Source organism: Neurospora tetrasperma (assembly GCF_000213175.1).
Source record: "Neurospora tetrasperma FGSC 2508 unplaced genomic scaffold NEUTE1scaffold_81, whole genome shotgun sequence".
Taxonomy (NCBI): Eukaryota; Fungi; Ascomycota; class Sordariomycetes; order Sordariales; family Sordariaceae; genus Neurospora; species Neurospora tetrasperma.
This window is the reverse complement of record NW_009799179.1, coordinates 4,201,678-4,226,348: the sequence shown is the minus strand read 5'-3', so window position 1 is coordinate 4,226,348 and position 24,671 is coordinate 4,201,678. Positions and strand designations below refer to the sequence as shown.

Here is a 24,671-nt window from a genome sequence, read left to right as displayed (position 1 = left end):
CAACAGGGCCGGACTCGACTTCACAGGCAGGGCACCCGCCCCCCGGTCCCGGTGACACCTGAACCATCCACAAAGCCACAACTGGAAACCATCACCCACCACACCGGATTGCATCAAGGGAAACTGAACCAATCTACCTAAGTGAACCCAGAGCAACCAACATTCGTGAAGCTTCCACACATCGCATCACACACGCAGAGGCACCGCAGAAACGCACCTCCGCAGGCGCGCGCTCACACACACAAACGCAAGAGCTGCTTGTGTCTGATCAGCGTGTTTCGACAGGTTCTTTCTGCGGGCTGGTCTTCATTTTTTCGTGCATTGATATACGCCGGCACCTCTCCCAGTAAACATGACTCGCCCGGTCCTCGCTCGCTAAACCGAACCACAACGCTGTCCTTATCGATACCCTACACGAGATATAGCTACAACAGGCTTCCAGCAGCATTGCTTACAAGACGATTTCGATGCCAAACTCGTAGCTCAGGGGAGCTTGGACTGAGTGGCTGGGACAGGTGTCACAAGTCAGACAGAGTCCTCGAGTTGATAGCAACAGCAAAGGGACCCCACATAATAACCCGACAATGGGAAATGGGCGAGATCAGATGAGGGCGGCTACTGCTACTCCGCAGGCGCCTAGCCTTGAGAGCTTTCCTAATGAGATCAAACTCCACATACTATCGTGTAAGTCTAAACTGGCACCTACACTATCACATGTCCCCTGTCTTCCAACCCGGGGTAGCCCACAAAGGCCCTCTAGCTAGCCACAGGCACCTCAATCACGGGTCAAGAGGTATAAGCTGACAAGTTGTCTGTTGCTCGCCTAGTCCTCGAAGCACCGCACATTACGAACCTGCAACTGGTATCCCGCGCTTTTCGAGACCTTGGACGAGACAATAGCTTCTGGCGTTCGCGATGCCTGCAAGAATCTTCCTTTCTCGAAAGTCTCGAACGACGACGGGCGTTTGGCCGGCTAGCCACCCAGGGCCTCAGCGGAACATTTCAGATCCAGCCCGATGAGAGTGCAATGGGGACAATTTGGCAAGGCGCTTATCCTTCGCCCGACAGCAGCAGCACCAACACTCCTGGCAATGGAAGCTGGGCGACACCGCCAACGCCGACAATTCTCAAGAGCTTTCGCGCATCCAGCAAGAAGGAGCAGATGCGGATCATGGCCAACTGGGACCCCTGCTTTCCTACCGAGAGGGTTTCCTGGTATGAGGAGTATATCCAGCGTCATGCACCCGTTGTCATCAACTGGCTTCCGCTTCCCCATGTTAATGGCCCCAAGTCCGAATACGTTGAGGCAAGAGGTGTTGCTCTGTACCGGCCTGACAATCCCCGTCCTGAGCATGGTGTTGAGGCAGCTTCTGATGAAACACTCCTTGCTGTATCGCCGCTAGACGATGGCAGTGTCTGCATCTGGGACGTGAATGGAGCAAGAGGACGAAAGGGAGCGATGCTAGCTAAGAGCGCACCCGGGCTTCTGCTGATAAACGGCCCAGGTACAGATAACAGCAAGCGGTCGCAACGGGTAGACTCAGGCGTTACCGAATGTGTCAGTGTTGACAGCAGCCTTCATCGAGCTTTTTTTGCAGTCCAAAACCGTACGTCATTAACCCAAGGTTATTTAAACTGAGCGTTCTGTGCGAATTTTCAGTAAGCTAACTCATGTGCGCCTTGGCACTTCTCCTGAGGAGCAGACATTATCGAAGTTGATTTGCAGAGACTCTCTGTTGTCGACTGCGAATCATTTCCTTGGTCTATTACAGCCTTATCCGCGGCCAGCCCTACAGTACCACTCACCGTTGGAACGAATCTAGAACTTCACCTGCACGACTATCGTTCCCGGCGACGGTTTCGAAGTGCCCCTGAAGACGACCAAGTTGACTTCAACTTTACCGGCGCACAGGCTATGTACGAACGTGGGATCAGAAACATCTTCAGCGACGAGCCGGTTGGCTCCTGGACATCACTTGCGCAACCGGGACCGTTGAGTATTCTACATCTTCAGCGGCCCGGCCAACAAGCGGAGTTGTCAGACGACATATACGTTGCTGGTCGATTTTCGCACATCCTACATTATGACAGACGTAATTTGTCAAGAATCAGAGGGTCGATCAACTCGAAAGCAAGACTATGCAGCATGGCATCACTCCCCTCCCCCTTCTCTAAGCGAGACAGTGAGCTTCGGCGCAAAGGAGAACTCACATTGCAACAAGTCGAGGGGTCGAAGAGTCTTAATGGCGGCAGAACTTTGATCGCCGGTGGAGACTATAACATGAAAGGTTCCCTCGAGATTTATGGCCTAGCACCACCAGACTCTGGTAAAACTTTGATGGGGGACTTGGATGACTTTGCGTACCAGAACCGTCAGTCAGCGTCAGCCTCAAAGGTTCTCTCGGTTGCGAACCATGGCACCCGGATTGTTTTCTCGGACGGATCCGGCTACATAAAGTGGTTCGAAAGGGACGGCTTCACCGAGGTCCGCCGGTGTAGGATCGGGCACAGCGAAGAGGCTCAAGGGCCATCTATTTTTGCCTCAATGCCAGGCTCCTCGGACATAGCCAGGAAACTACTCCCGACACGGGCAGGCGAAGCCAAGCAGAAGATCAACGACAATGGCCTGCTGTTTTGGACGGGTGAGAGGTTAGGGTTGTTGAACTTTAGCGCGCGCCCCGGCTTTACAGCTGAGGAGTTCGAGGAGAAAGTTGAGGCTGTCGACGACGAGACACGGGCAAAAGAGCGGGAGGAGAGAGATTACACTGAAACAATGCGTCGCGCATTGCAGAATCACACTGACGGCATCATGTTTACGAGACACTTTGGCCTCGGCAACGGTTCTTTGAACTGATTGCCCGCCCCATCTGCCTGGCTAACACTCGTTTCGGAAATGGATATGCTGTGCGCCGCTAAACGTTGGCGGGCAATTACTTTGGAATATGATCGGATCGAAGGTCATGATGGCTATCGAGGCTGGATACAATGTCAGTGCCCTATAAAGACGAGCAGCGATAATTGACTCATTGATGATAACGACGGGTGGTTCTTTGAGGAGTTTTAGGGGTCCTACGCCGTTTGCATGTCGTTTTGAGTGGATAGCTAGAGATATACCCAATACATAAGAGGATTAGCGATGTATTCACACTTGTCCCGTATTGCGATTCATTGATGTCTCCCGGACTCCTCAGAATGGGTCATGAACAGAGAACTGATCAGTAAGGATGGTGTAGTTATTTTTCCCTGGGAGCCTGAGTGTCCACCCGGCATAACAAACCAATCCTGAGGATTTGGGGCTTGAAGCGGCCCGTTTTGTTTCATCGTTGTGTTTCGACCGCCTTACAAGTTGACAAGGCACTATGTACGCAGATTGTTGAGAAAAAGGTCCGGTCACGCTTATAGCAAACCAGATCCAGCGAGTGTTCGGACCTCTTTCCACACCACCTGGAACGGTGCTCGGAAGTGTCGTCAGCCCCAGGTTGAACTGAGGGAAGAGAAAATGTGATTAGGAGAGAGAAGCCGGCAATGGGCAAAAGCGAGGCGACCAATGATAATGAGAACCAAGTCATAGCAAGTCAGCCCAGGCCAATCGCACAGGAGGTCTGGTTATGTCTAAGGGATCAACCATCCTACCACCTTCTACCATTGAGCGCAGCAAAGCCGGTATCTTAAATGATCGTTAGATCTGAGGTGAGCAGCTGCGCCACGGACCAGAAATCATCTTTTCAGAAAACATCCTTTTGCTTCCAATTCAGGGTCATCCAAGACCGACCCGTTAGCCTGATGTCCGGCTGCGGGCCCTTCCTGCAACCAGAACTGTGGGGGTAAACGGCATTTGCGCAGCAGCTGAACTCCACTTTTGACACTTGTCCGCTGTGCCCCCGGTGCCCCCGTGCACTACACGTGCAGATCCTACATATCCCGTCAGTGCTCAAAGCTTCTAATCACCACCACCCTGGGAACTCTTTTGGAGGTGGACAATTCTCTAGTGGAGTCAAAGGTCTTAGCGACGGGACACCTTTCCTTCTCTGTGATATTTCCCCCTGCTTTCAACTAGGTATCCAGGATGCCAGGCTACTTTTCGTTAGTTAAGAGTCTCCCGTGACTTCGAAATCGCGATCGATACCTACCTCTACCCTCGAACCTCGGTATAGCCAAAACAGGTAATCCACTGTTGGCGAGGTTGATCCATGGTTAGAATTCCCCAGAGTCTTGGTTGTCTTCAAGTTACCCATCCACCCATCCCCCGGCCGGTTGTACCACCTACCTAGCGCCGGACATCGATAGAGAAACCGAAAACCCAAAGGAGAAAAAAAAAAAAAAAAGAAAGAAAAAAAAGCTTGCGGATGTTGCGGATGTCGTCCTGGTATTGACAGGCAAATCGAGATACAGTGGCCCTGTGGTTCATCTAAATGGTACAGCTACAAGTAGGATTTGGACAAGTCACGGCACCTTCTTCTTCAGCTCGGCACACCGCTTTAGGCTGGATGACATCTCTCACTTCTCAAGTTCAACTTCTGTTGAATTTTCCTGTAACACGCAAACCCGAGCAAAGGGATAAGCGAACTCCCAACAATGAAGGAAAAGAAAGATGGCTGGGAAAAAGGAGATAACGGAAAGTGTGGTCTTTTCTATATTTTCTTTCTCCAACAAGCCTCCATCTACGGGCAGATTGGACAGAAGAGTAAAACATGAAACACCTGCTGACCCTTTCTGTTGTTTCGTTGTTCGTTTGCTGTTCGCTGTACGCTGTTATGCCAGTGTGGTAATTGATCGCTGCCGAACGAACGGCATGCTTTGGAGTGGGCGTGAAGACATGCCCGATGATGCACAAGGGAAGAAGTGTGATCCTGTACGTACACTCCGTCGGTAGAGGTACTTGCTGATGAACGGCAGCCACTGTGTCCGTTCGGATGCTACCCCACTGCCAGGTTGTCTGGGGCTGGGCTGGGCTGGGCCGGGCTGCTTGCTTGCCTGCTTGCCAGACTTTTGCTTGGGTGTCTTCTTCGGTGTCTTGGATTTTCCCGCCGGCCTTGCTGCATCGTTATCGGGTTTGCAATGGGCACTTCCATTTTGTTGACCGCTTGGTTGGGGAAGTTTCTCTTGCCAACATTCTAGATCTTCGCTTTCTTTGTTGTGTGCTGCTGGCATGTTTTCTTTCCTGGCTGTTCTCATGATCATCATTTCCGACATGCCCCAGATACCCAAGTGCACGTCAGGTGGCATCCACATCTTCAAGATGATATGAGGTAACGCCAATGCGGTCCAAGTCCTTTTTTAGGCGCCCATCAAGGTGCATTTGGTTACTCGCGTGTTCAATGGAGGACCACTAAAATGATGGGTTTACCAAGTCAAAGGCCCTTTGGACTTCTGGCCGGGACGGGGCCGGGATCATCCCAAGAACGACCGGCCACCCACTGGACGTCCGCCAAGTGAGGCGGCGGATCTCTTTAGGTCCAAACCCGCGAAGAGGTTCGGCTCTCGTTGCCGTTCGTTAAGGTACTTGTACGTTGGTGTCAAGTGGCACTGGATGGACCATATCGGCTGCTGGATCTTCTTCTTGGGTACCTTTACGGCCTTCATTCACAGTCTGGTGTGTGCCACTGACTGATTCAGTTGCTGCGAACCCGGTTCCGGTTCGAGTCGTTTCGTGTAATCGGCACTCCCCAGTTCTCCCTGGGAACCTCGAAGGCAGAACCGGCTCAGCTCCGCTTATATACCTACCTTTATATACACATGCCACACCACCTAACCCCCCCTTGTCACACCACCTGTTTGCTTCACTTTCAGTTTTGCTTTTTTTCCTAGGGAAGTTTAATTTTCTGCTTTTGGGTTTCCTATATTGAAGCAAAAGGGAAAATTACCCTTTTCCCTCTTCACTCTGTCTCACCCTTCTTTATCCGCCGAGCATGTCCGATGGCCTTCCCAGTGTATGGCGGGCATGAGCACCCGTCGATCCGACCCTATTCCGTCCCTCCTTTCCCGGTCAAGCGCCGGACCGCCGATTTTGACGACGAAAACCACGATGAAGACGGTTCAAGATATAAGAGATACAGATCTGCTCAGAAGGTGAACAGGGGAAGTGCAGGATACAATGATGGGAGTTGGTCGCAACATCATCATTACCATCAACAACCAGTCAAGGGCGGAAGTGAAGAGGACACATGGTTCATGGCCGCTCGGGGCACGCACGATCAGCATTACCGGCATCAAGTTCATTTTCATGCAGCGTCGTATCACCAGCAGCAGCACAACCATCACCATCACCACCACCACCACCACCGCCATGCTCATCACCAGCAAACCCAACAACAGTCTCAGTCCCCAGAACCAAGCTCGTCTGCAATGGAGAGAACTGCATCAGGTCACTCAATCCGAGCCGAACCGACTCCAGCAGGTCCCGGCGGTGGCACCGAGTTATTGGAGGATGATATAGCAGCAGAGAGGGTCCGGGCTCACATGGCCAACTTTCGACGCAAGTTTCCCGACTCAAAGCATGAGCGCATCCTCCGGAGCATCATTAACCCACGGATCAACGCCGAAGATGCGCTGGACAATGATTCTCTCGAGAGCATATTTTCAGCCGCAAACGAGATCTTCTTCAATGGCCGTCTCAGCCAGCGGGTACGGTGGGATTGGTCAGACGAATCAAGCACGCGGTACGACAGCAGGGTCATTGGCACGACTGCTTTGCGAAGGGCACATCCGACTACGAGGGGGTTCGAAACGCTCATCGTGTTGTCGGCCCCCATACTGAAGCACTCCAACTACAGTCGACGACTGCTTATATCGACCTTTCTTCATGAGTTGATTCACAGCTACCTGTTCATCTGCCGCGGGTTTCGAGCTAGGGAGTGTGGTGGGCACACCAAGGGGTTTCTGACGATTGCGAAACTGGTGGATGACTGGGCAGGTCCGGAGAGTGCGCTCTACTTGAGCGAGGCGGAAGCGGATTTGGAACGGTTTCGGGTTGGAGGACCGAACGACAACAACAGATCCCACGGATCTGAACGTTTCGAGCGGAGGGAACACAGTTTCTACCCATGTTCCGGGATCATGGAGCAACGAAGGGATCATGCGACGGCTATTGAGGTTAGGAGTTACAACACTACTCCTAATAGTGGCAGTTCTAACGCATTTCATGAGAACTACTACCAAACCAACACCAGGAGCGGTAGTTTCATCAACAACAACACCAGTGCCAGCACCAGCAGCTGGTGGATCCAGCCTGTCCGATCCTTTTGTACTGCCGATGAAAGGAGCCCGTTTATACGTTTCAATTAATGCCCCAGGCTTAGAAAAGGTCTGGAGGTCATGATCATTATACCATACATATAATCGATAAGAAAAAAAGAACAATAGCGACAAAGTCCCTGAGCATCAAAGATTCAAACTTTCTCAAAATGAACTCTAGCAGTTATCAAGTACATATGAGCAACTTCTATCTACGCATAGCATCGGTAGTATCAGTATCATCAGCACCAACAACACGATCGCCATATATACATCATTCAGCTGCATTGCGATGGAGTCACAAGACGTTAGGCAACGGGCGTCAGGGGGCATATCATTTGTGTATCCAAGTTTATATTCGTATGATTTACTTCAGTTTTCACGTTGGAATTGTTGGCAGACAGGAGTAGTGCAGGGCAACATGACAAGTTTTTTTGTAGGCAGTATCATCAGACAGCACGGTAGACCAAAAGTCGTTCGCTTGACGGACTGGTTAATTCACAAGGGATCTTGGCATTATTCACCATTCTACACTATACGAAAAAGGACTGAACATTAACTTTGCAGGACCAAGTTACTCAGGGAGACCGTAGCCTATCATCAAATTTGTCCTCTATTTACCTATGAAAGTCCTTGATGGGGGGCACGTCAGAATTCTCCACCTCTCTACTTCTTCCATACCTATGTACAAAACGCCGAACATGCCCAAAAAAATATGTTGGGATACTACCACAACACCAAGCAACAAAGTTTGTAATGCAAGAATCACTTCCAATCCAGCGGGATCCAGAAGCCTAAGTAGGTAAGGTACCCAAGCCCCCATCATCCAGAAAGCTTTTCTCTCTCCTAGCCCATAACTTTTAGTCTCCCACCACCACAAACATTCTGGTCTCTCTCTCTCAGTCATTATTATTCCAAATGCCATCCCGGCAAAGCACAGCTACCTTCTTGAAGAACCTCCTCCACTCCAACGGATCCCCCTTGATCTTGACAAACCTCACCTCCAACAACTCCGGCAATTCCTCCTCCTCATCGACGTTCATCCCACCATACTGCATCGATGACGTCCCATTCCCATAAACCAAATGATACCGATCAACTAATATATCACCATGCAAGCTCTGTCTGCGCCCATCAACCGTCTTGATCTTGAGCGTGACAATATGATCTACATCACCCTCAAAGGAGGTATTAGGTGATGTCGACGGCAGCGGGACATTGAGCTGGTGCAGCGCGTCGCGGAGCATTTGTACCAGCAGAGCGGGTGGCACGTGTGAGAAGAAGCGCGTGAGCGAGTATGAGGGGACGATGTCGCGGAAGCGGCGGGCGTGTTGCGTCAGGGACAGCGGCACGCCGGGCACGGCAGAGAACTGGCTCATGGTGGGCTCGTCGGCTAGGGCTTCGAGGGCCGAGGAGTAGGGGATTTTATTCTTGGAAGCAGTACTGCTGGGGATGCTGTTGGGGGTCATCATGGTTGTCATGGTTGTGCGGGGAGTGGTGGCGGTCAGGTTGACGGCCGCGGCGTCGTTACGCGCGACCGGCTGGGTCGAAGAGATGGCGCAGGAGCCGAGCGTCCGGGGCGCAGGGCGTTCCCAGTCGAAGAGGGCGTCGTTTATCGGGGTCTCGGGTTGCGTTGCGGACAGAACCTTGCTGGACCAGTCGCTTTCGATGGCGGAGTCGGGCTGGGAAGCCGGTGGCGGTTGGAAGACGGCGGCGCGGAGGTCGATGCGGAGACGGGCCAGCATTTGGGCAGCGAGCGCGATGGGGTCAATAACCATGCCTTCAGCGTTCAGCAGCGGGTTGTGCCGCGTGTACCAGGGGTGTTGGCGGATCTGGGTGAAGGAGAAGCGTTTGTTGGCTTCGATGTTCATCATGCCCCGGAGGAGCGAGAGGGCGTCAGAGGGCACCCGTTGCCAGAGCGGGTCGGTGCTCCGGCCGCTTGTGCGGACATATTCTTTGAACTCCCAGTTACCGTGAGTGGGCTCGTCCCAGGGGGTGTTGCCGACCAGGAGGACGAAGAGGATGACGCCGCAGGACCAGATATCGACAAGATCGGCCGAGTACTTGGTCTGCTCGGACGATGGTGCCCTTCGTTCCCTCTGCCTCGCGCAATGCAAAACCTCCGGAGCGATGTAAGGCGGGCTCCCGCACATGGTCGAACTCTGTTTTCGTGCACCCTTGTATTCGAACATGGTGGCCATACCAAAGTCTGCGATTTTCAGGATGCCGCTCTCGGAAAGGAGGATGTTCTCGGGTTTGAGGTCGCGATGGGCAACGCCCTTTGAATGCATAAAACTGACGCCGCTGATCAGTTGCTGAAAGTAGAGGTGAGCAATATCTTCCTCCAGGCCAACATCTGCCTCAATCTTGTCGAAAAGGTCACCTCCTTCAGCATACTCCATGGCAATCCATCTCCAGATCCTGTCTTCGCCAGTAGCGAACCACTCAATCACGTTTGGATGCTGGCCAATATGTGAGTGTAGCGATACCTCCATGGCAATCTGCTTCGCCGATATCCTGCCATGTCTTACGGCATACTCCTTGTGGATGAGCTTGACGGCAAATACCGGTGACGGTGCGTCGAGGGGTATCGCCTTTTTTATTCTGAGACATTTGGTCAGTAAGAACGCTGCAGCACGATGGGTTAGAGATCAAAGCACTCACGAGGCGTATGCTCCCCGTCCGATGGTCTTGGAGATGATGCGGAACGGAAGATCTGAAGGAAGAGGGTCCAGCTGAGACTGTTGCATTTTGCCGTCAATAACGGACGCAATTACGATTACGAAGATTTAGAGTACAAGTGAGATAGACAAAATTATGCGGGATCTCAAGAGAGTTCAGGGGTTTAAAGGAATGCGCTCCGTCGGTTCGTGCGCAGTCAGCAATCAAGTGTGTGTTTCCATCAAGAGTGGTGGTTGGGTTGGTTTGTATAAGTGTTAGGCTGATGCCTGGCACAAGCAAGTGGCGAGAGCCGCCTAGAATTATCAAACCAAAACAAAGTTCCTAAAAAGGAAAAGCGCAAATCGAGATGGAAAGGTGGAGGCAAAAAGCACTCACCATTTTGATGGACAACAGAACGGTGAATGCCAAGAGCGTGTCAGAGTGAAGAGAGTCGCGTATTCAGACGTTCACCACATGTGAACACTCAGCTAACCTCACCTGCTCTGGCGGGTGTTGTACAAACACTATGGACACTTCACGTGCAGATGCAGCTGAGGCCGCGTGTTGACAAGGTGATGACTCCCGTCCAGTGTCCCGGTTTGTTTGGTTGAGAAAGGGGATCCGGGAAACGCCTTGGAGGGATTGGAGCGCGAACTGTCCACTATTTCCACGCGCCGCGACTGCCTTGCGGCCTGGGAACCTGCAAAAGTTCATGCATGCCCTTAAATCTTTCCCCTGACAGCAACGCTCGGGCCCATCACGGTTGCTGGGGACCCTCCCGCGGTAACCTAGTCCGCTGTGGGGTTATTGGAGGCTGGTCCGTTCTTCAATCGTGTAGTGTAAACATTGATATAATATTTGCATTCGTCAGTTCCGTCCCTCCAAGCTTGGCGTCAACTGCCAAACTACATTTTGTTCCTTGCGCCTCCCATCCCCCATCTCAACCTTCATACATCTCCTAAGGTTGGCGCCGCCCCTCCTTGGTTGCAGGTACGTCGCCCTTCACCTCGCGGTTTAGAAGTCTTTATTAACCTGTTTAATTAGTACTCTTATCAACCTTGACCTCGATCATCCACCAGATATTGGTCTTCTTTGTTTTGCGATATTAGCCTCTTCGCCTGCTTTTCAGTTCGCCGACACAGACTGGTTATCCTACACCAAACATGGGAGATATCCAGAACTCTGCGCCCACTTTCGGCGCTAGGAAGAATATCGACCCCAGTCAAAATGCCGTCAAGAGGTCAGTCCACTTTTCACTGAGCTTGTGCATGTTTGATAGACAATGAATATGTTGATGTATCGGCTACTGACTGTTGATGACTGCAAACAGATTGCAGACGGAGCTTATGCAGCTAATGACATCGCCGGCGCCGGGCGTGTCTGCCTTCCCCTCTGCCGACGGCAATCTCCTTTCGTGGCGGGCTACCATCGAGGGACCTGAGGATACCCCTTATGCCGGCCTCACCTTCAAGCTTAGTTTTGAATTTCCTGCGAATTATCCTTACGCGCCGCCTACGGTGCTGTTCAGAACCCCGATCTACCATCCCAACGTGGACTTCTCTGGACGCATCTGTCTCGACATCCTCAAGGATAAGTGGACTGCTGCTTACAACACTCAGACCGTCCTGTTGAGCTTGCAATCCCTGCTTGGAGAGCCGAACAAGTAAGGACTTCACATGCTCTCTCATTCAGATTTACGAGATCAGAGCTAACACCTATCACAGCGCTTCCCCGCTCAACGGCGAGGCGGCTGAGCTTTGGGACAAAGAACCGGCTTTGTTCAAGACCAAGGTCATGGACCGTCACAGGGACATTGACGACGACTGAAGATGAAATGCAGGAGCAGTTTAGGAGAGCATTGGGTTAGGAGAAATTGGTTTATTCTCAAAGGTTGGAATCCCTGGCGTATTGGTCTCTGGAACAGGATTGCATTATCAGGGCGGGTTTGTTTAATGGGTATCCCGTTGTTGCTCGCGTCTGCTACCGGTTGCAGACTGGTTTTATGAAGTACATCAAGCATTGGCTGTAATGGACAGTATATCGTCCATAGAGCGTATCATTTTTCATGACGAAGCCCCTGCCTGACCATCTGCGACGCCCTCACACTGCGATTGTCTTCCCTCATCGTTGCTGGAGGCGGTTTGGTGGTATCGAAGGTGCCGTGTTCCATTTTACGAACCCTTTATTCGTAATGCGAAGCTAGATGCCATGCGAAAACTCCGGAAGCCCAATGCCGCCCTGAACCTGAACCGCGGTCCCTTCGTGCCAAAAATTCGTTTTGCCAGAACACCCAAATTTACTCCTCAACGACAACGGTGTGGAGACCCTTGGGGTTCTTCACGTTGACGGCCTGGACGTAGCTGTAGAGCTTCTCCTTGGCGCCCTCCTCGTCGTTACGGCGGCGCGAGATACGGACACGGAGACGGTAGGCAACGCCCTTGACACCCTGCTCCCAGACCTTCTTGTTGAGCTGGGGGTCGATGCGGACATCGGTGGTACCCTATAAATCACAGAGTCATGTCAGTCTTTGGTGTTCGTTCAAACTGACCACGCTGTGTCCCCAACTCCAACGTCGTCCCCATAGCTCCAGTTCCTCCAGATCGGGTTGGTGTTCGTCGCTGCACGTACCATCGCCTTGTAAGCGAACTCCTTGATCTCCTTGATGGCGCGAGGAGCCCTCTTCTTGAAGGTGACACCGTGCATCTGCGCCAGGGTCAATATTCCGTCTTCTTTCGTCGGGTCGTTTGTTCGGTACTGCTTACGCGCTTGTGCATGTGGATGGTGTACTCGCGGGCGACAACATCGGCGATGGCCGAGCGCTGGGTCTTACCGGTGGGCTTCTTGGACGACATTCTGAACAGCTTGTTAGCAAAGGAGGGGTTCCGCGAAGCAGGGCCGTGTCTCGAGAGCTGGCAGAACGGCTGACTCGAAATTGGACGGGCAAAAATGGGAGGGGCCGTAGTTACGTACTTTGGAGATGGCGGTGTCTCGTACACTCGGTGGTCGGGTGAGAGTCGTCGAAGTCGTTGGGTGCTGCGGCAAACGATAAACCTCCCAATGAATTTTGCACCGGATTTTTCCACGAAATCTGGAAAGTGCGGACCTGGGCTCAACTCGCCTCGCTTACCTTACCCTAAACGGAAGGACGGCTGGCAAAGTCGAGCCCCCACCACTTCTGCCATCTGTCGTCCAACTGACAGCTGGCACAGCACTACTCGTCCGTCCCCAGCTTTCAATTTCCGAGTGACCTCTGCAATCTCCCTGGTGCTCGCCAGGGAGACTGCTGTTGCACCTAGTGCACCTGGAGATCAACAACGAATTCATGCTGCCCTGTTTCCATGCTTCGTGATTGCCCTGTCGTCCTCGGGCTGTTAGTTTTGTCACCAGTGCCTGATGAGCCTGCGCCAAAAGACGGTGGACCTCGCAAAGCCTGTTCGTTCACCACATCCGGGGCCATTCCTACGTCCTAAGTAGTACTTACCTAAAGTCCCAACACCCCGTCCCTTCGTCAACTCCCGTCGTTCGTTCCATTCATTCCCGTCACTCGTTGCTCTGCACCCGACCCGACTTCCGTCGTCAACCACACCCAACTTTCCAACCCGTCATTCGTTACCTACCCAACAAACTGCCGACTTGCAGCCATCGCTGTCTCCAGACCATACCACTCTATCCGAGAGCGTTGCGCGCAAACCACATTCGTTTTTGACAATAAAAGACCATAATCGCCAAGAAATTAAAAAGCAAAGTCTCGATTGATTCAAACTCCTTTTCTCGTGCACCCGGCAACCGTGACTCGCGAAATTCTCGATTGACGTCAAACCTTTATCGCTCCCGAACCGCGCAATTGATCGAAATTCACACTTTTGCTCACTACTTACGACTTGCTCTCCTCGGACAACCTTCAGCCGATACAGCTTTCTTGCCCCGCTCTCCACCCCATTCTTCGCCGGCGCCCTTTCGCTCTCCGTCCCTCAGGTTATCATATCGCCCTCGTCCGCCGTCACATTTAGGTCGAGTTCCGGGTCCCGTTCACGTCTCGTCAAAATGACGGAGCCCATAGCACACACGCCCTCCCCTCAACCCGACCTTAATCGAAACCGACTTCCTACCCTGTTCGAGGTCCTCAGCAGGCGGACGCTTCCGCCCGTTGATCTGTTCTCTTTCTATATTTATATGAGAGACCAGCAGCGCTCTGTTGATTACCTCGATTTCTGGTTGGTTTTCCAACTCTCGGTGCTTTGTTGACAATGGCAGCTCCTAACCAGAGACAGGCTCGATGTCGCCCAACACATGTCACTATGCCGTCACTATGTTCGCGAATTGCGACGTTCCGTTCTCGTTGGTACGCCTGAGCCCGACCGAAGCTCCAAACGATCATCCGCCATTCTTGAGAGCATGGGTGATTTGAACCCTGTCGCAGGACCGTCAATGTGGGCGTCAGAGAAGGAGAAGGATCAAGATGCGCAAATGTCTGCCTTCCTGCGCGAGGATCGATCGATCACGCAGGAATCCCCGCAAAGCAGCACCGACCGCCGTGGTCGTCCGAGCAACCTGAGCAACCAGCGCGAACTCACTACCGACTCGAATTCCCCAGCGCATGCCGTAGCGCGCGACGATATCAGAGCCTCGGCCGAGAAGATTCTTTACACCTTTCTCCTTCCAGGCGCAGAACGCGAGATCACTCTTCCTGGTTCCATCACTTCGGATGTTACAACTGCTATCGAGGATTATGGACGCGATGACCCGGAGGTGTTTGACGTGGCTAAGGATTATGTGTTTCAGGCCATGGAGAGGGACGCGTTCCCCGGCTTCCTTAGGATGAAGGCCCTCGGAAACCTCATCCCCCCCACATTGATGCTGCGCCTCATGATTGGTCTTGTGGCTATGTTCGGTGGCTTCTGGACTGCCTTCACTTTGATCTTCCTGAACGAATCTCGCCAAACAAGGTGTTGGGTATGTCACCAGACCGGCCGCATCTCGTTGATATCTAGGTTATCTTACTAACAGTTTACCAGGTCATCCTGCCTTTCACCATTGGAGTTTACTGTCTGTGTTCATATCAGTACTCACTCGACCCCATTCTCGCACTTGTCGGACTCAGTGAATATACCCCTTTCAACTTCTCCCGAGTTCGGGAGCCATACGTCCGAAGACTCCTCGCTCAAAGATCTATGGTGGTTCTCGCCGTCACTGCCGTCGTAGACGCCGCGCTATGCGTCTTGTTCATTCTCGTACCGGGAAAACGACTATGATCTGGTACACACGAGATCACGCGGTAATGGGCGGTTTTCTTTTCGGCGTTTTGGTTTGCTTAATTTATTACCATAATACCCATGGGAGCTAGGACGGCACGGAAAATGGGACAATTGGCTTCCCCTGTTCTCGACAATGCCACGCCGTGTAATTTTTTCTTTGTACTGACGACGACTAGTTACCACTCTTAATCCAGGCGTGGATGTCGATAATCTGGTTTCAATTTTTTTTTCTATTCAACTGTCTTCTCAACCTACCAATTTTTTGTGTCAGTCTAAAGGAGGGCGGGGTCATACAAGGCCATATGTCTTGTCCACTACCACCACGATGGCGGAAGCTGACGCAGAGTGTCTCTTATTTCGTATTTTCCTCGAGACGGGAAAAAGTGATATTTCTACTTGGGGGCAAAAGCGGGTTTCTTGTTTGTTACCTCCACGAACGTTATGAGACAAATGAAGCTTGCTGTTTTCACATCAGTCAGACCAAACACTCTCCTACGAGAGTAGAGTAGGGCGAGGTGAAGGAACGAACGGACGGACGACGATGGACGGCGCAACCACTTCGGTTTGGTTTGGGCGTTATGGTCGGACGGGCTTCTTACTTTACCCCCGAGGCGAAGAAAGGCATACTAGTGATGGAAGAAAGGCTCGGATCTGATCACGAGGCGTGTAGTCACTGTCTGGCACCTTTTTTTCTCCGGATATCTGGTGAACCCAAAAGGTAACACCACTTGTGCGAGAGTGTGTTATTTGTTCATGTATCGGATTTCCAGACTAGATGAGGGGGTCCGTATTCTGGATAGATACACGATCTTGGGACAGGAAACAGCCGAACACACAGTCGGCCAATACCACACATCAAGTGTTGGTTTTGTTTCATTGTCACAGCCTTAATACCATTTTTACTACTATCACCACCACCGACCCCCTACACACAACTACTTCTACCCAGTGGCAGCTTGTTGGGACTTACTCCCCAACCAACCAGGCAGGTACAGTAGACAGACTATGAGCGACATCTTTTAGCTCAGCTCACTAAATACAATCCCTTTTTGTCCTTTTTTACTAGTTTTGTTGTTGGTGTTACACCTGTGCAATGAGTGGCTGATAGAGACGTGCTATTGGATGGGAGGCTGATTGAGTAAAAAAAGTGAGTAATGGTTGGTCCAACAGCAAAGAAGCTGTTGTGCTGTATCGATGATTTTGTTGAAGTGGGACAAATGGAAGATGAGAAGTCACACGAGCCTGTCGTGGTTGATATTATCCGTCGGGGCCCAGGTGAGAGAGAATCTAGGCCGCTAGTCTCATTTTATGTGAGTTTCGAATGGCCCTGCGTGCTTCTGAGGGCTATCGATACTTCCCATGCAGCTTGGTAGCCACCATGTAGAATTGCCACGCAGAGAACTTTTGGGAATAATCTTATGTACTCGCAGTCTTGAACATTCCAACATTTGATCGGTGAATATGATTTATGGAGACTGCTTTCTATTGTTTGGCCTCGAATATAAATCGTAATGATGCTATGTTTCTAGCTGCTCATTCCGTTCTCCGGCTATTGGCCGGATGAACTAATACCTGGTATTCTTTGAAGACCATCCATGACCTCAGACTTGCATGTCAATATAATTAAAACAACAACCGGCACCTGGTGCTCTGTGATTTGTCCTGATGTGCTTGGGAAATTTAGTCCTCTAGGCGGTCAACTTCCGCTTGCTGCCTCTCTTGGTTTCATCACCCTCGTCATCCAGATCCATCGTGTCATCATCGATATCCTCTTCCGAGTCATCCATATCGCTGCTTCCTCGCTTTCCAAGAGGCCCCGAGCCTGAGCCAGAGCCCGTCTCCATACCCCCCAGCGCCGCAAATGAGGCCGAGGAACCCATCAACCCCGCCGCTGGTGAGGGCGATACTGCTGATGGCCCCTCTCTAAAGCTGAGATAACTGCCACCACCACTCGTCAGCAAGCTGTTCGTTCCGCTCTGATTGCTTTGGTGATGGTGATGGTGGTTTTGCTGCTGACGTGATTGATTCTGGTGCTGCTGGTGGTTTCCTCTTTGAGATGACCGGTACCCCTGGGACAAGCCACCACCGCGAGAGTAGCCGCTACCACGAAAGCTACCACCTGCACCTGCACCGGGACCATCACCACCACCACCGCCGCGTGTGTTGTTGAACCAAGAGAAGGGCAAAGAGGACGAAGAAGAGGACGGTACCGCACCCTTCTGTTCATCTTCCAACAACTGCGACATCTTGTTGTTCCACTCTTGTTCCTCGGTCGCCCGCCTGTCCGCCTCATCCCGCAAGTTGGCCATCGTCGCTTCCAGCTCCTGCAGCGTCGCCTGGCACCGACCCGCCCAGCCCTGCAAGCTCGAGAGCAAGCCGCTCACGCCCCGCGCGGGAACGTCCCGCAAAGCAGCCACGCTGTTAATTTGTACCATCTCGTTCGCTGGGTCTAGCTGCCCTTCGATGAGACCGGCGTAGATCGCGCTGATCACCAGCTCTTCCAGGTCTCGCGCGCTGGAGAGCTCCAGACGGCGGGTCAGGGAGGCATAGCTTTGGTTTGGCGGTTGTGTCTGATTCTTTTCTCGCTGCATTGCGTCGTAATCGAGAGGGCCGTTGCTACCGTCATTGGCTACCAGTGTGAGGAGGGAGAGCTGGCGCAGCTTCAGCTTCTGATCGTCGTTAAGGGCAGGAAGCGCCGAGGCATTGGCAGTGTAGTCCGCGTAAGTTCCATGGCTGAAAATCTGTAGAAGCGTGAGGTAGGAGGAGAACTCGTGGGAGTATTCCAGGGACTGAATTTGAGGTGTCTGGAGAAGTTCGGTGAAGATGAAGGTGTTGGGGGCGGAGGTCGCGCGGGTCACGAGATCTGCCGCAGCGCGCGGGGAGGTGGCAGATTTAGAGAGCACGATGAACGGCTGGAAAAAGCAAACTGTGTGAGGTGAGACTACTCAATGTTGATGTGACCACCCTCAGGCGGGAGGGATGATGAACCAACCTCGAGGGCGTTGAGAGCTTTGGCTTGCTCCATTGCGAGTTGAGGCAGGCCGAGTCAGCGGTAGGTCGTGGTTCGAGAGACTGGATATTCGAGCTTCGGTACGCGATGTTGTATAAATGTGAAGCGGATACAACGATGGTGGTAAATGGGGATAATTCTGGCTTGGACTTAGCTACGGGGTACAGTCACGGCTTGGTGTAGCACGGCATCAGATATGGATGGCGTTGATTGACAGGTCAAGAATGATGTCCGACTGCAGCCTTTGGTGGAGTTAACCTGGGGTAGGTACACCCGCCATAAGGCTGAAAGCTCCAACGAGGGAGCGAACAAGTGTGGCTTGCGTTCCAGCGGGGTACCTCCATCGGCACCGAGCCAGCGCCAGGAGCACCTGCCTCCGGCTTTTCAATGTCCAAGCTCGCCAAGTACTAAGCGTAAAAAGCCATGGAACTGAAATCTATCTACACCAAAGGCACGACTTTCTGGGCAATTATGTATGGGTTTCATAATGCTCAATATGTAATCCCAATACAGCTTTGATGTTTAATGTGTACATAGTATGGTGTTTCTCGCAGCCGGAGGTATCCGTTAGCTTTCCCAGCTCTTGTACGTCTCTCTCTTTTCTTTTGGCCCTTGAGGCTGCTGTGCTGATGGAGCACTTTTGGCGCCAGATTGGCTGCGTCAAAGTCACGTTTTGAAACGACAAGGCGCCTGTTGGTGACCAGCATTTGTGAATCTAGGCGCAAGGGGTCCCCTGAAACATCGGGATGGCAACGCGTTTGAAGTGGAGAAATCTAGACAAAGAGATCAGGAGTAATCGCCGTGACGCCACGATATCTTTCATCTCATCTGAAGATGTGAACTGCCAGTTTTCAATCCACTTCTTCCTTTTCAAAATATAGTGTTGCACAGTATGCCCATGGTTCATACAGTCTGGCGATGAAGGCACTCCCGCTGATACCGAGACCCTTCCCATGTCGTGGTGTTGCTGAGGGCAGTACGTTCTTTGGTGCCATCCTATCGGTACCTCTATGATCGGGGAGTTCACATGGCAATTCCTGGAAGGTCCAATCGTTGAGAAGCCTTTATTGTTTGCGTTAGTAAGTTGTGAGATCGGTAAAATTCGCGGATTTCTAACAAGGAGGTGCAGGTCGTAGGTAGCACTGGGACATGAATACCGATTCGAGCAGCACCTCATGTGACGATTCGTCAATATTGATTGTTAGAAGTGTGAAGGAGAATCCCAAAAGATATAGCAGAATGCGGCATGGAAATTGAGTTTGTGACTCTACTCAGCCCTTTCGACCATCAAGCGAGGCCATAAGCTCGCTGGATTTCTCAGCCCCTCTTGCCCGTGTAATACACCGCTCACACCTGTTTCGGTCAAGCTGAGCAAGCAAGCCACATCACGGGAAGCATGACTCGAGATCAGGATTATGTGTCGTAGTAAGTAATCTCAGCAAGGTAAGCAGCCATGATCACTAATCGGGCAAAGGTCAGAAGTGCAGGCCGAGACTCAATAGCAATCCAACATATAGACTATGTACATGGGTACATATGTCCTGGCTCCTGCGTAGGTGCAATACTATCTTGCATGATGCCGTATGATACCTTTTCGGACAAGATTATACGAGATTGCTGGGATGTTTGTCCGTGTTGGTTCAATGTATGATAGACGCCTGTCTGGCGCAATACCACGAGAAACCTGAGGAACCGCACATAGCGCAGACTCCGGCTTTGTGTGATGTGTACCGGTTGTTGACGATAACTCGGGGTCCCAGGGGCACTGAACGGCAGTAGGTCTCGGTCACTCGGATCTCGCCCCACCCCACTTTGTGAATTGCCCTGAAGGCTCCCGCTCAGATCCCGTTTCACGCCATGGGTAGGAGAAAGTGTCAGTGGTGCGAGACCCCTGTGTGCATTCTCAAGGTACCGTAGAAGTACGCTGTGAGTGGCTGACAAACCTTCAGTCGATGGAGGAAACTTCTCAACCCCTTCCCGCTCATGTTTCCAAAGTTCCTTTCTCAAGCCCCATCCCCCCTCCCCGGTTGCGTCCCTCCTCCACTCTCCCGGGTTCCTCGTCAAAGTTGCCAGCTCCCTGCTACAGGTTTGGCGCCATTTGGTCTCATGTAACGGTACCGAGAGCTCCGCTATGCCTTCGATATTAACACCCGTCCTTATTCGTACTCATTCCTCTACTACATATTAACTGGATCGACTTCGCCAACACCATCGCTGGAAGCTGGCGCCTACTTTACCCTTTTAACTCTTTTGCGCAAAAGCGGTGGTCCCGGGTCGTCTCCCATATGAGCCGCCCTCCGAACACAGCGTGCTTTTCTCCTATGTTTTAGCCTAGGGGCTCTTGTTTCGGAATCACCGCGCTTCGAAATCTCGCTTTCCGCGTGTCATTTGCGCTGCAGCGTATTTGATAAAACATCTGGCCTCGTTGTACGAGCTCTTGCGGAACCAGCAAGATGGCACCAGCAAATATACAAGTCCCGTCTGGGCATATGGCTACCACAACCCTCAAGGTTGAGGGCATGACGTGAGTTGCATAATACTTGACTTTGTCTCGGCTTCCTCGGAGGTGTGGAGAAGACATGGTGACTGACTTCGCGCAGATGCGGCGCCTGCACTTCGGCCGTGGAAGCTGGCTTCAAGGGCGTCAACGGAGTTGGTAGCGTATCGGTCAGCCTGGTAATGGAACGCGCCGTGGTCATGCACGACCCCGACCAGATAACGGCGGACAAAATTAAAGAAATCATCGAAGACCGAGGGTTCGACGCCGAGGTGCTGGCCACCGACCTCCCGACGCCTATGATCGCCAGGCACCCCGAACAAGACCTGGAAGCTTCCGATGACTCCCCATTAATGATCACTACTGTCGCAATCGAGGGCATGACATGCGGCGCTTGCACATCAGCGGTCGAAAACGCATTCAAGGACGTATCCGGCGTACGACATTTTAGCATTTCCCTACTCTCCGAGAGAGCTGTTATCGAGCATGACCCGACACTGTTGAGTGCCGATAGCATCTGCGAAGCCATTGAGGACCGCGGATTTGGGGCGACTGTTGTTGAGAGTGTCCATAAGCAGCCCGAGAGAGAATCTGTTCCCGGCGCGGCGACATCCTCCCAACCGTCAAATGCGACCACGACAGTAGCTATCGAGGGTATGACTTGCGGCGCCTGCACTTCAGCTGTGGAACAAGGATTCAAGGATGTGAACGGGGTTCTGAAATTCAACATCAGCCTTCTCGCTGAGCGAGCGGTTATTTTGCACGATCCAACGTTATTGCCGGCTGACAAGATCGTCGAGATCATCGAAGACCGTGGGTTTGGTGCCAAGATTCTAACAAGTACATTTGACCAGCCCAGTCATTCTTCTGGTACTTCGACAGCACAATTCAAGATCTATGGAAATCTTGACGCTGCCGCGGCCAACAAGCTAGAAGATGCGGTTCTTGCGCTGCCCGGAGTCGCCAGTGCCAAACTGGCCATTGCGACATCCAGGCTGACTGTCACCCATTTACCTAATGTTACAGGACTTCGAGCTATTGTCGAGACCGTCGAGGGCGCTGGTTTCAATGCCCTTGTGGCAGACAATGACGACAACAATGCCCAGCTGGAGTCGCTCGCCAAGACGCGAGAAATCAACGAATGGAAGCAGGCGTTCAGAATCTCGGCTGCTTTCGCTATCCCGGTCTTCTTTATCAGCATGATCTTCCCCATGTTCCTGAAGTTCCTTGACTTTGGCAAGGTCAGACTAATTCCAGGTCTCTACCTTGGAGATGTGGTCTGCTTAGTTCTCACGATACCGGTTCAGTTTGGCATCGGAAAGCGCTTCTATGTTTCGGCATGGAAGTCAATAAAACATAAATCGCCGACTATGGATGTCCTTGTTGTTCTCGGCACCTCGTGTGCTTTCTTCTTCAGCATTGTCGCCATGGCCGTCTCGATATTATTTCCTCCGCACACCCGGCCGAGCACCATCTTCGATACAAGTACCATGCTGATCACCTTCATCACCTTTGGCCGTTTCCTCGAGAACCGGGCCAAGGGTCAGACATCCAAGGCACTCTCACGCCTCATGTCCTTGGCTCCATCGATGGCTACCATTTATGCAGACCCCATCGCGGCGCAAAAGGCTGCCGAAGGTTGGGATCGCAACGCAGACTCTCAAGAGCCGCGTGAAGGCAATGCAGCGGACGAGAAGGTCATTCCTACAGAGCTTATCCAGGTCGGCGACATCGTTCTCGTTCGTCCTGGTGATAAGATTCCCGCAGATGGTGTTATTGTTATGGGTGAGACATATGTCGACGAAAGTATGGTTACTGGAGAAGCCATGCCCGTTCAGAAGAAAAAGGGAAGCCTATTGATCGGTGGCACTGTCAACGGCGCGGGGCGAGTTGACTTTCGTGTCACTCGTGCAGGCCGGGACACCCAGCTCAGCCAGATTGTCAAGCTGGTACAAGACGCCCAGACAACTCGTGCTCCCATTCAACGCCTGGCGGACACTCTGGCTGGCTACTTCGTCCCAATGATTCTGTTCCTTGGTATGATGACATTTTTCACTTGGATGATCCTGAGCCATGTCCTGTCCACTCCCCCGAAGATCTTCTTGGAGGACGCAAGTGGTGGCAAGATCATGGTGTGCATCAAACTTTGCATTTCCGTCATTGTATTCGCTTGTCCTTGTGCTCTCGGCCTCGCAACGCCTACTGCCGTCATGGTAGGCACAGGTGTTGGTGCGGAAAACGGCATTCTGGTCAAGGGTGGTGCTGCTCTCGAGACCATTACCAAGATCACTCAAGTGGTTCTCGACAAGACTGGCACCATCACGTATGGAAAGATGAGCGTCGCCAAAACCAACATTGTTCCCGTATGGCTGGATAATGACTGGCGCCGTCGTCTATGGTGGACTCTCGTGGGCCTCGCTGAAATGGGCAGTGAACACCCCGTCGGCAAAGCGGTCCTCAACGCAGCCAAAACAGAGCTTGGTCTCGAGGCGGAAGAAACAATCGATGGTACCATTGGCAACTTCACTGTAGCCGTGGGTCAGGGCATTACCGCAGAGGTTGAGCCAGCTACTTCCCTGGAGAGGACGCGTTACCGTGTACACGTGGGCAACATCCGTTTCCTCCGGGACAACGACATCGAGATCCCAGAATCCGCAATCAACGCCGCCGAAGAAATCAACGAAGCCGCCGCCAGCTCTCGCTACAAGTCCACCCCCTCCAACACTCCAGCCGGCACCACCAACATCTTCATTGGTATCGACGGTAAATACGCCGGCCACCTCTGTCTTTCTGACACCATCAAAGACGGTGCCGCCGCCGCCATCGCCGTTCTCCACCGCATGGGCGTAAAAACTGCCATTGTCACCGGCGACCAACGCAGCACCGCTGTCGCCGTCGCCTCCGCCGTCGGGATCGACCCGGAGGACGTCTACGCCAGCGCCTCGCCCGATCAGAAACAAGCCATCATCCAACAACTCCAGTCGCGCGGCGCCGTCGTCGCCATGGTCGGCGACGGCATCAACGACTCTCCAGCCCTCGCCACCGCAGACGTCGGCATCGCCATGAGTTCCGGGACAGACGTAGCCATGGAGGCTGCCGACGTGGTGCTCATGCGGCCCAACGACCTGATGGACATCCCTGCCGCGCTGCACCTCGCCCGCACCATCTTCCGACGCATCAAGATGAACCTGGCGTGGGCATGCATGTATAACCTGATTGGCCTGCCATTTGCCATGGGCATCTTTTTGCCGTTTGGGTACCACCTGCATCCCATGGGCGCGGGCGCCGCCATGGCGGCTAGCAGTGTTAGTGTTGTGGTCAGCAGCTTGTTCCTCAAGTTCTGGGCCAGGCCGAAGTGGATGGATAAGACGCTTTATGAGTTTGAGATGGACACGATTGGTGGTGGTCCTATTAAGGGGCGCATGAGGAAGCGCGGTGCCGGATGGGGATTGTTTGGTGGGGTTGTTAGCAAGGTCCGAGATATTCTGGGTGTCGGTGCGGCGAGGAGGAATAAGGATGATGGGTATGTCCCGCTTGATAATCTTGATGCGGCTGAGCATGCTGTGTAGGGCGTTTAGGGTGTTTCCATAGCTGAGAGAGAACGAAGGAGAAAGAGAAAGAGAGAGAAAGGCCTACAAAGAAAAGAGTATGGAAATAAGGAACAGTCGGCTCCTACGTACATACGGACACGAAACAGAACATGGGAAGTAACGGGGCAAGTAGCAGTAAGAGCATGATATCCGGAGTTTTTTTTTGGTTTTTTTTTCTTGAATGGAGGGTCGATTTGCCAGCTTTTTCGTGTTATGAACGGATTCTCTTTGGGTATACTAGTAGGCAGCCAGAGAACAGAGAGCAGTTGAATGCGTTTTTGGTCATTCTCACTTCTATCCAGTCTTAAACATCCAGTGAGTACTGAGTAGTTTATACGTGCTGACTTATCCTGCTCAAAAGTAATTATGTGTTCTCGGTATGCTGCCGCACTTCAGTAAAAACAGTTGAACGGGTTGAGATCACC

General features: G+C 52.3%; 8 protein-coding genes across 8 annotated transcripts; 5 read left to right on the top strand and 3 right to left on the bottom strand.

Annotated features, from left to right (window-relative positions):
- Positions 1 to 70: 70 nt before the first annotated feature.
- Positions 71 to 3,142, top strand: NEUTE1DRAFT_149936 (uncharacterized protein; the record flags this gene model as incomplete). Its single annotated transcript, XM_009857731.1, has 3 exons — positions 71 to 684; positions 828 to 1,607; positions 1,704 to 3,142. 3 exons carry the CDS (start codon positions 585 to 587, stop codon positions 2,852 to 2,854), a joined length of 2,031 nt encoding a protein of 676 aa, XP_009856033.1.
- Positions 3,143 to 5,916: 2,774 nt separating this feature from the next.
- Positions 5,917 to 7,400, top strand: NEUTE1DRAFT_125892 (uncharacterized protein; the record flags this gene model as incomplete). Its single annotated transcript, XM_009857730.1, has 1 exon — positions 5,917 to 7,400. One exon carries the CDS (start codon positions 5,917 to 5,919, stop codon positions 7,282 to 7,284), a length of 1,368 nt encoding a protein of 455 aa, XP_009856032.1.
- Positions 7,401 to 8,132: 732 nt separating this feature from the next.
- Positions 8,133 to 10,293, bottom strand: NEUTE1DRAFT_114358 (uncharacterized protein; the record flags this gene model as incomplete). Its single annotated transcript, XM_009857729.1, has 3 exons — positions 8,133 to 9,837; positions 9,898 to 9,974; positions 10,291 to 10,293. 3 exons carry the CDS (start codon positions 10,291 to 10,293, stop codon positions 8,133 to 8,135), a joined length of 1,785 nt encoding a protein of 594 aa, XP_009856031.1.
- A 537-nt stretch (positions 10,294 to 10,830) lies between these two features.
- NEUTE1DRAFT_118757 (uncharacterized protein) lies at positions 10,831 to 11,364 on the top strand (the record flags this gene model as incomplete). The annotated part of the gene is made up of 3 exons (XM_009857728.1): positions 10,831 to 10,884; positions 10,939 to 11,134; positions 11,225 to 11,364. Coding segments are annotated over 2 exons (216 nt in total), but the record flags the coding sequence as incomplete, so codon positions are not given.
- A 108-nt stretch (positions 11,365 to 11,472) lies between these two features.
- NEUTE1DRAFT_118756 (60S ribosomal protein L31) lies at positions 11,473 to 12,848 on the bottom strand (the record flags this gene model as incomplete). Its single annotated transcript, XM_009857727.1, has 4 exons — positions 11,473 to 11,557; positions 11,619 to 12,394; positions 12,523 to 12,597; positions 12,657 to 12,848. 3 exons carry the CDS (start codon positions 12,744 to 12,746, stop codon positions 12,191 to 12,193), a joined length of 369 nt encoding a protein of 122 aa, XP_009856029.1.
- A 1,047-nt stretch (positions 12,849 to 13,895) lies between these two features.
- Positions 13,896 to 15,740, top strand: NEUTE1DRAFT_125888 (uncharacterized protein; the record flags this gene model as incomplete). The annotated part of the gene is made up of 3 exons (XM_009857726.1): positions 13,896 to 14,108; positions 14,166 to 14,847; positions 14,958 to 15,740. 3 exons carry the CDS (start codon positions 13,939 to 13,941, stop codon positions 15,144 to 15,146), a joined length of 1,041 nt encoding a protein of 346 aa, XP_009856028.1.
- Positions 15,741 to 16,837: 1,097 nt separating this feature from the next.
- Positions 16,838 to 18,174, bottom strand: NEUTE1DRAFT_52427 (uncharacterized protein; the record flags this gene model as incomplete). Its single annotated transcript, XM_009857725.1, has 2 exons — positions 16,838 to 18,061; positions 18,142 to 18,174. 2 exons carry the CDS (start codon positions 18,172 to 18,174, stop codon positions 16,838 to 16,840), a joined length of 1,257 nt encoding a protein of 418 aa, XP_009856027.1.
- Positions 18,175 to 20,612: 2,438 nt separating this feature from the next.
- NEUTE1DRAFT_71911 (uncharacterized protein) lies at positions 20,613 to 24,527 on the top strand (the record flags this gene model as incomplete). Its single annotated transcript, XM_009857724.1, has 2 exons — positions 20,613 to 20,683; positions 20,760 to 24,527. The coding sequence occupies 2 exons, from the start codon at positions 20,613 to 20,615 to the stop codon at positions 24,223 to 24,225; spliced, it is 3,537 nt and encodes a 1,178-aa protein (XP_009856026.1).
- Between the last annotated feature and the right edge of the window lie 144 nt (positions 24,528 to 24,671).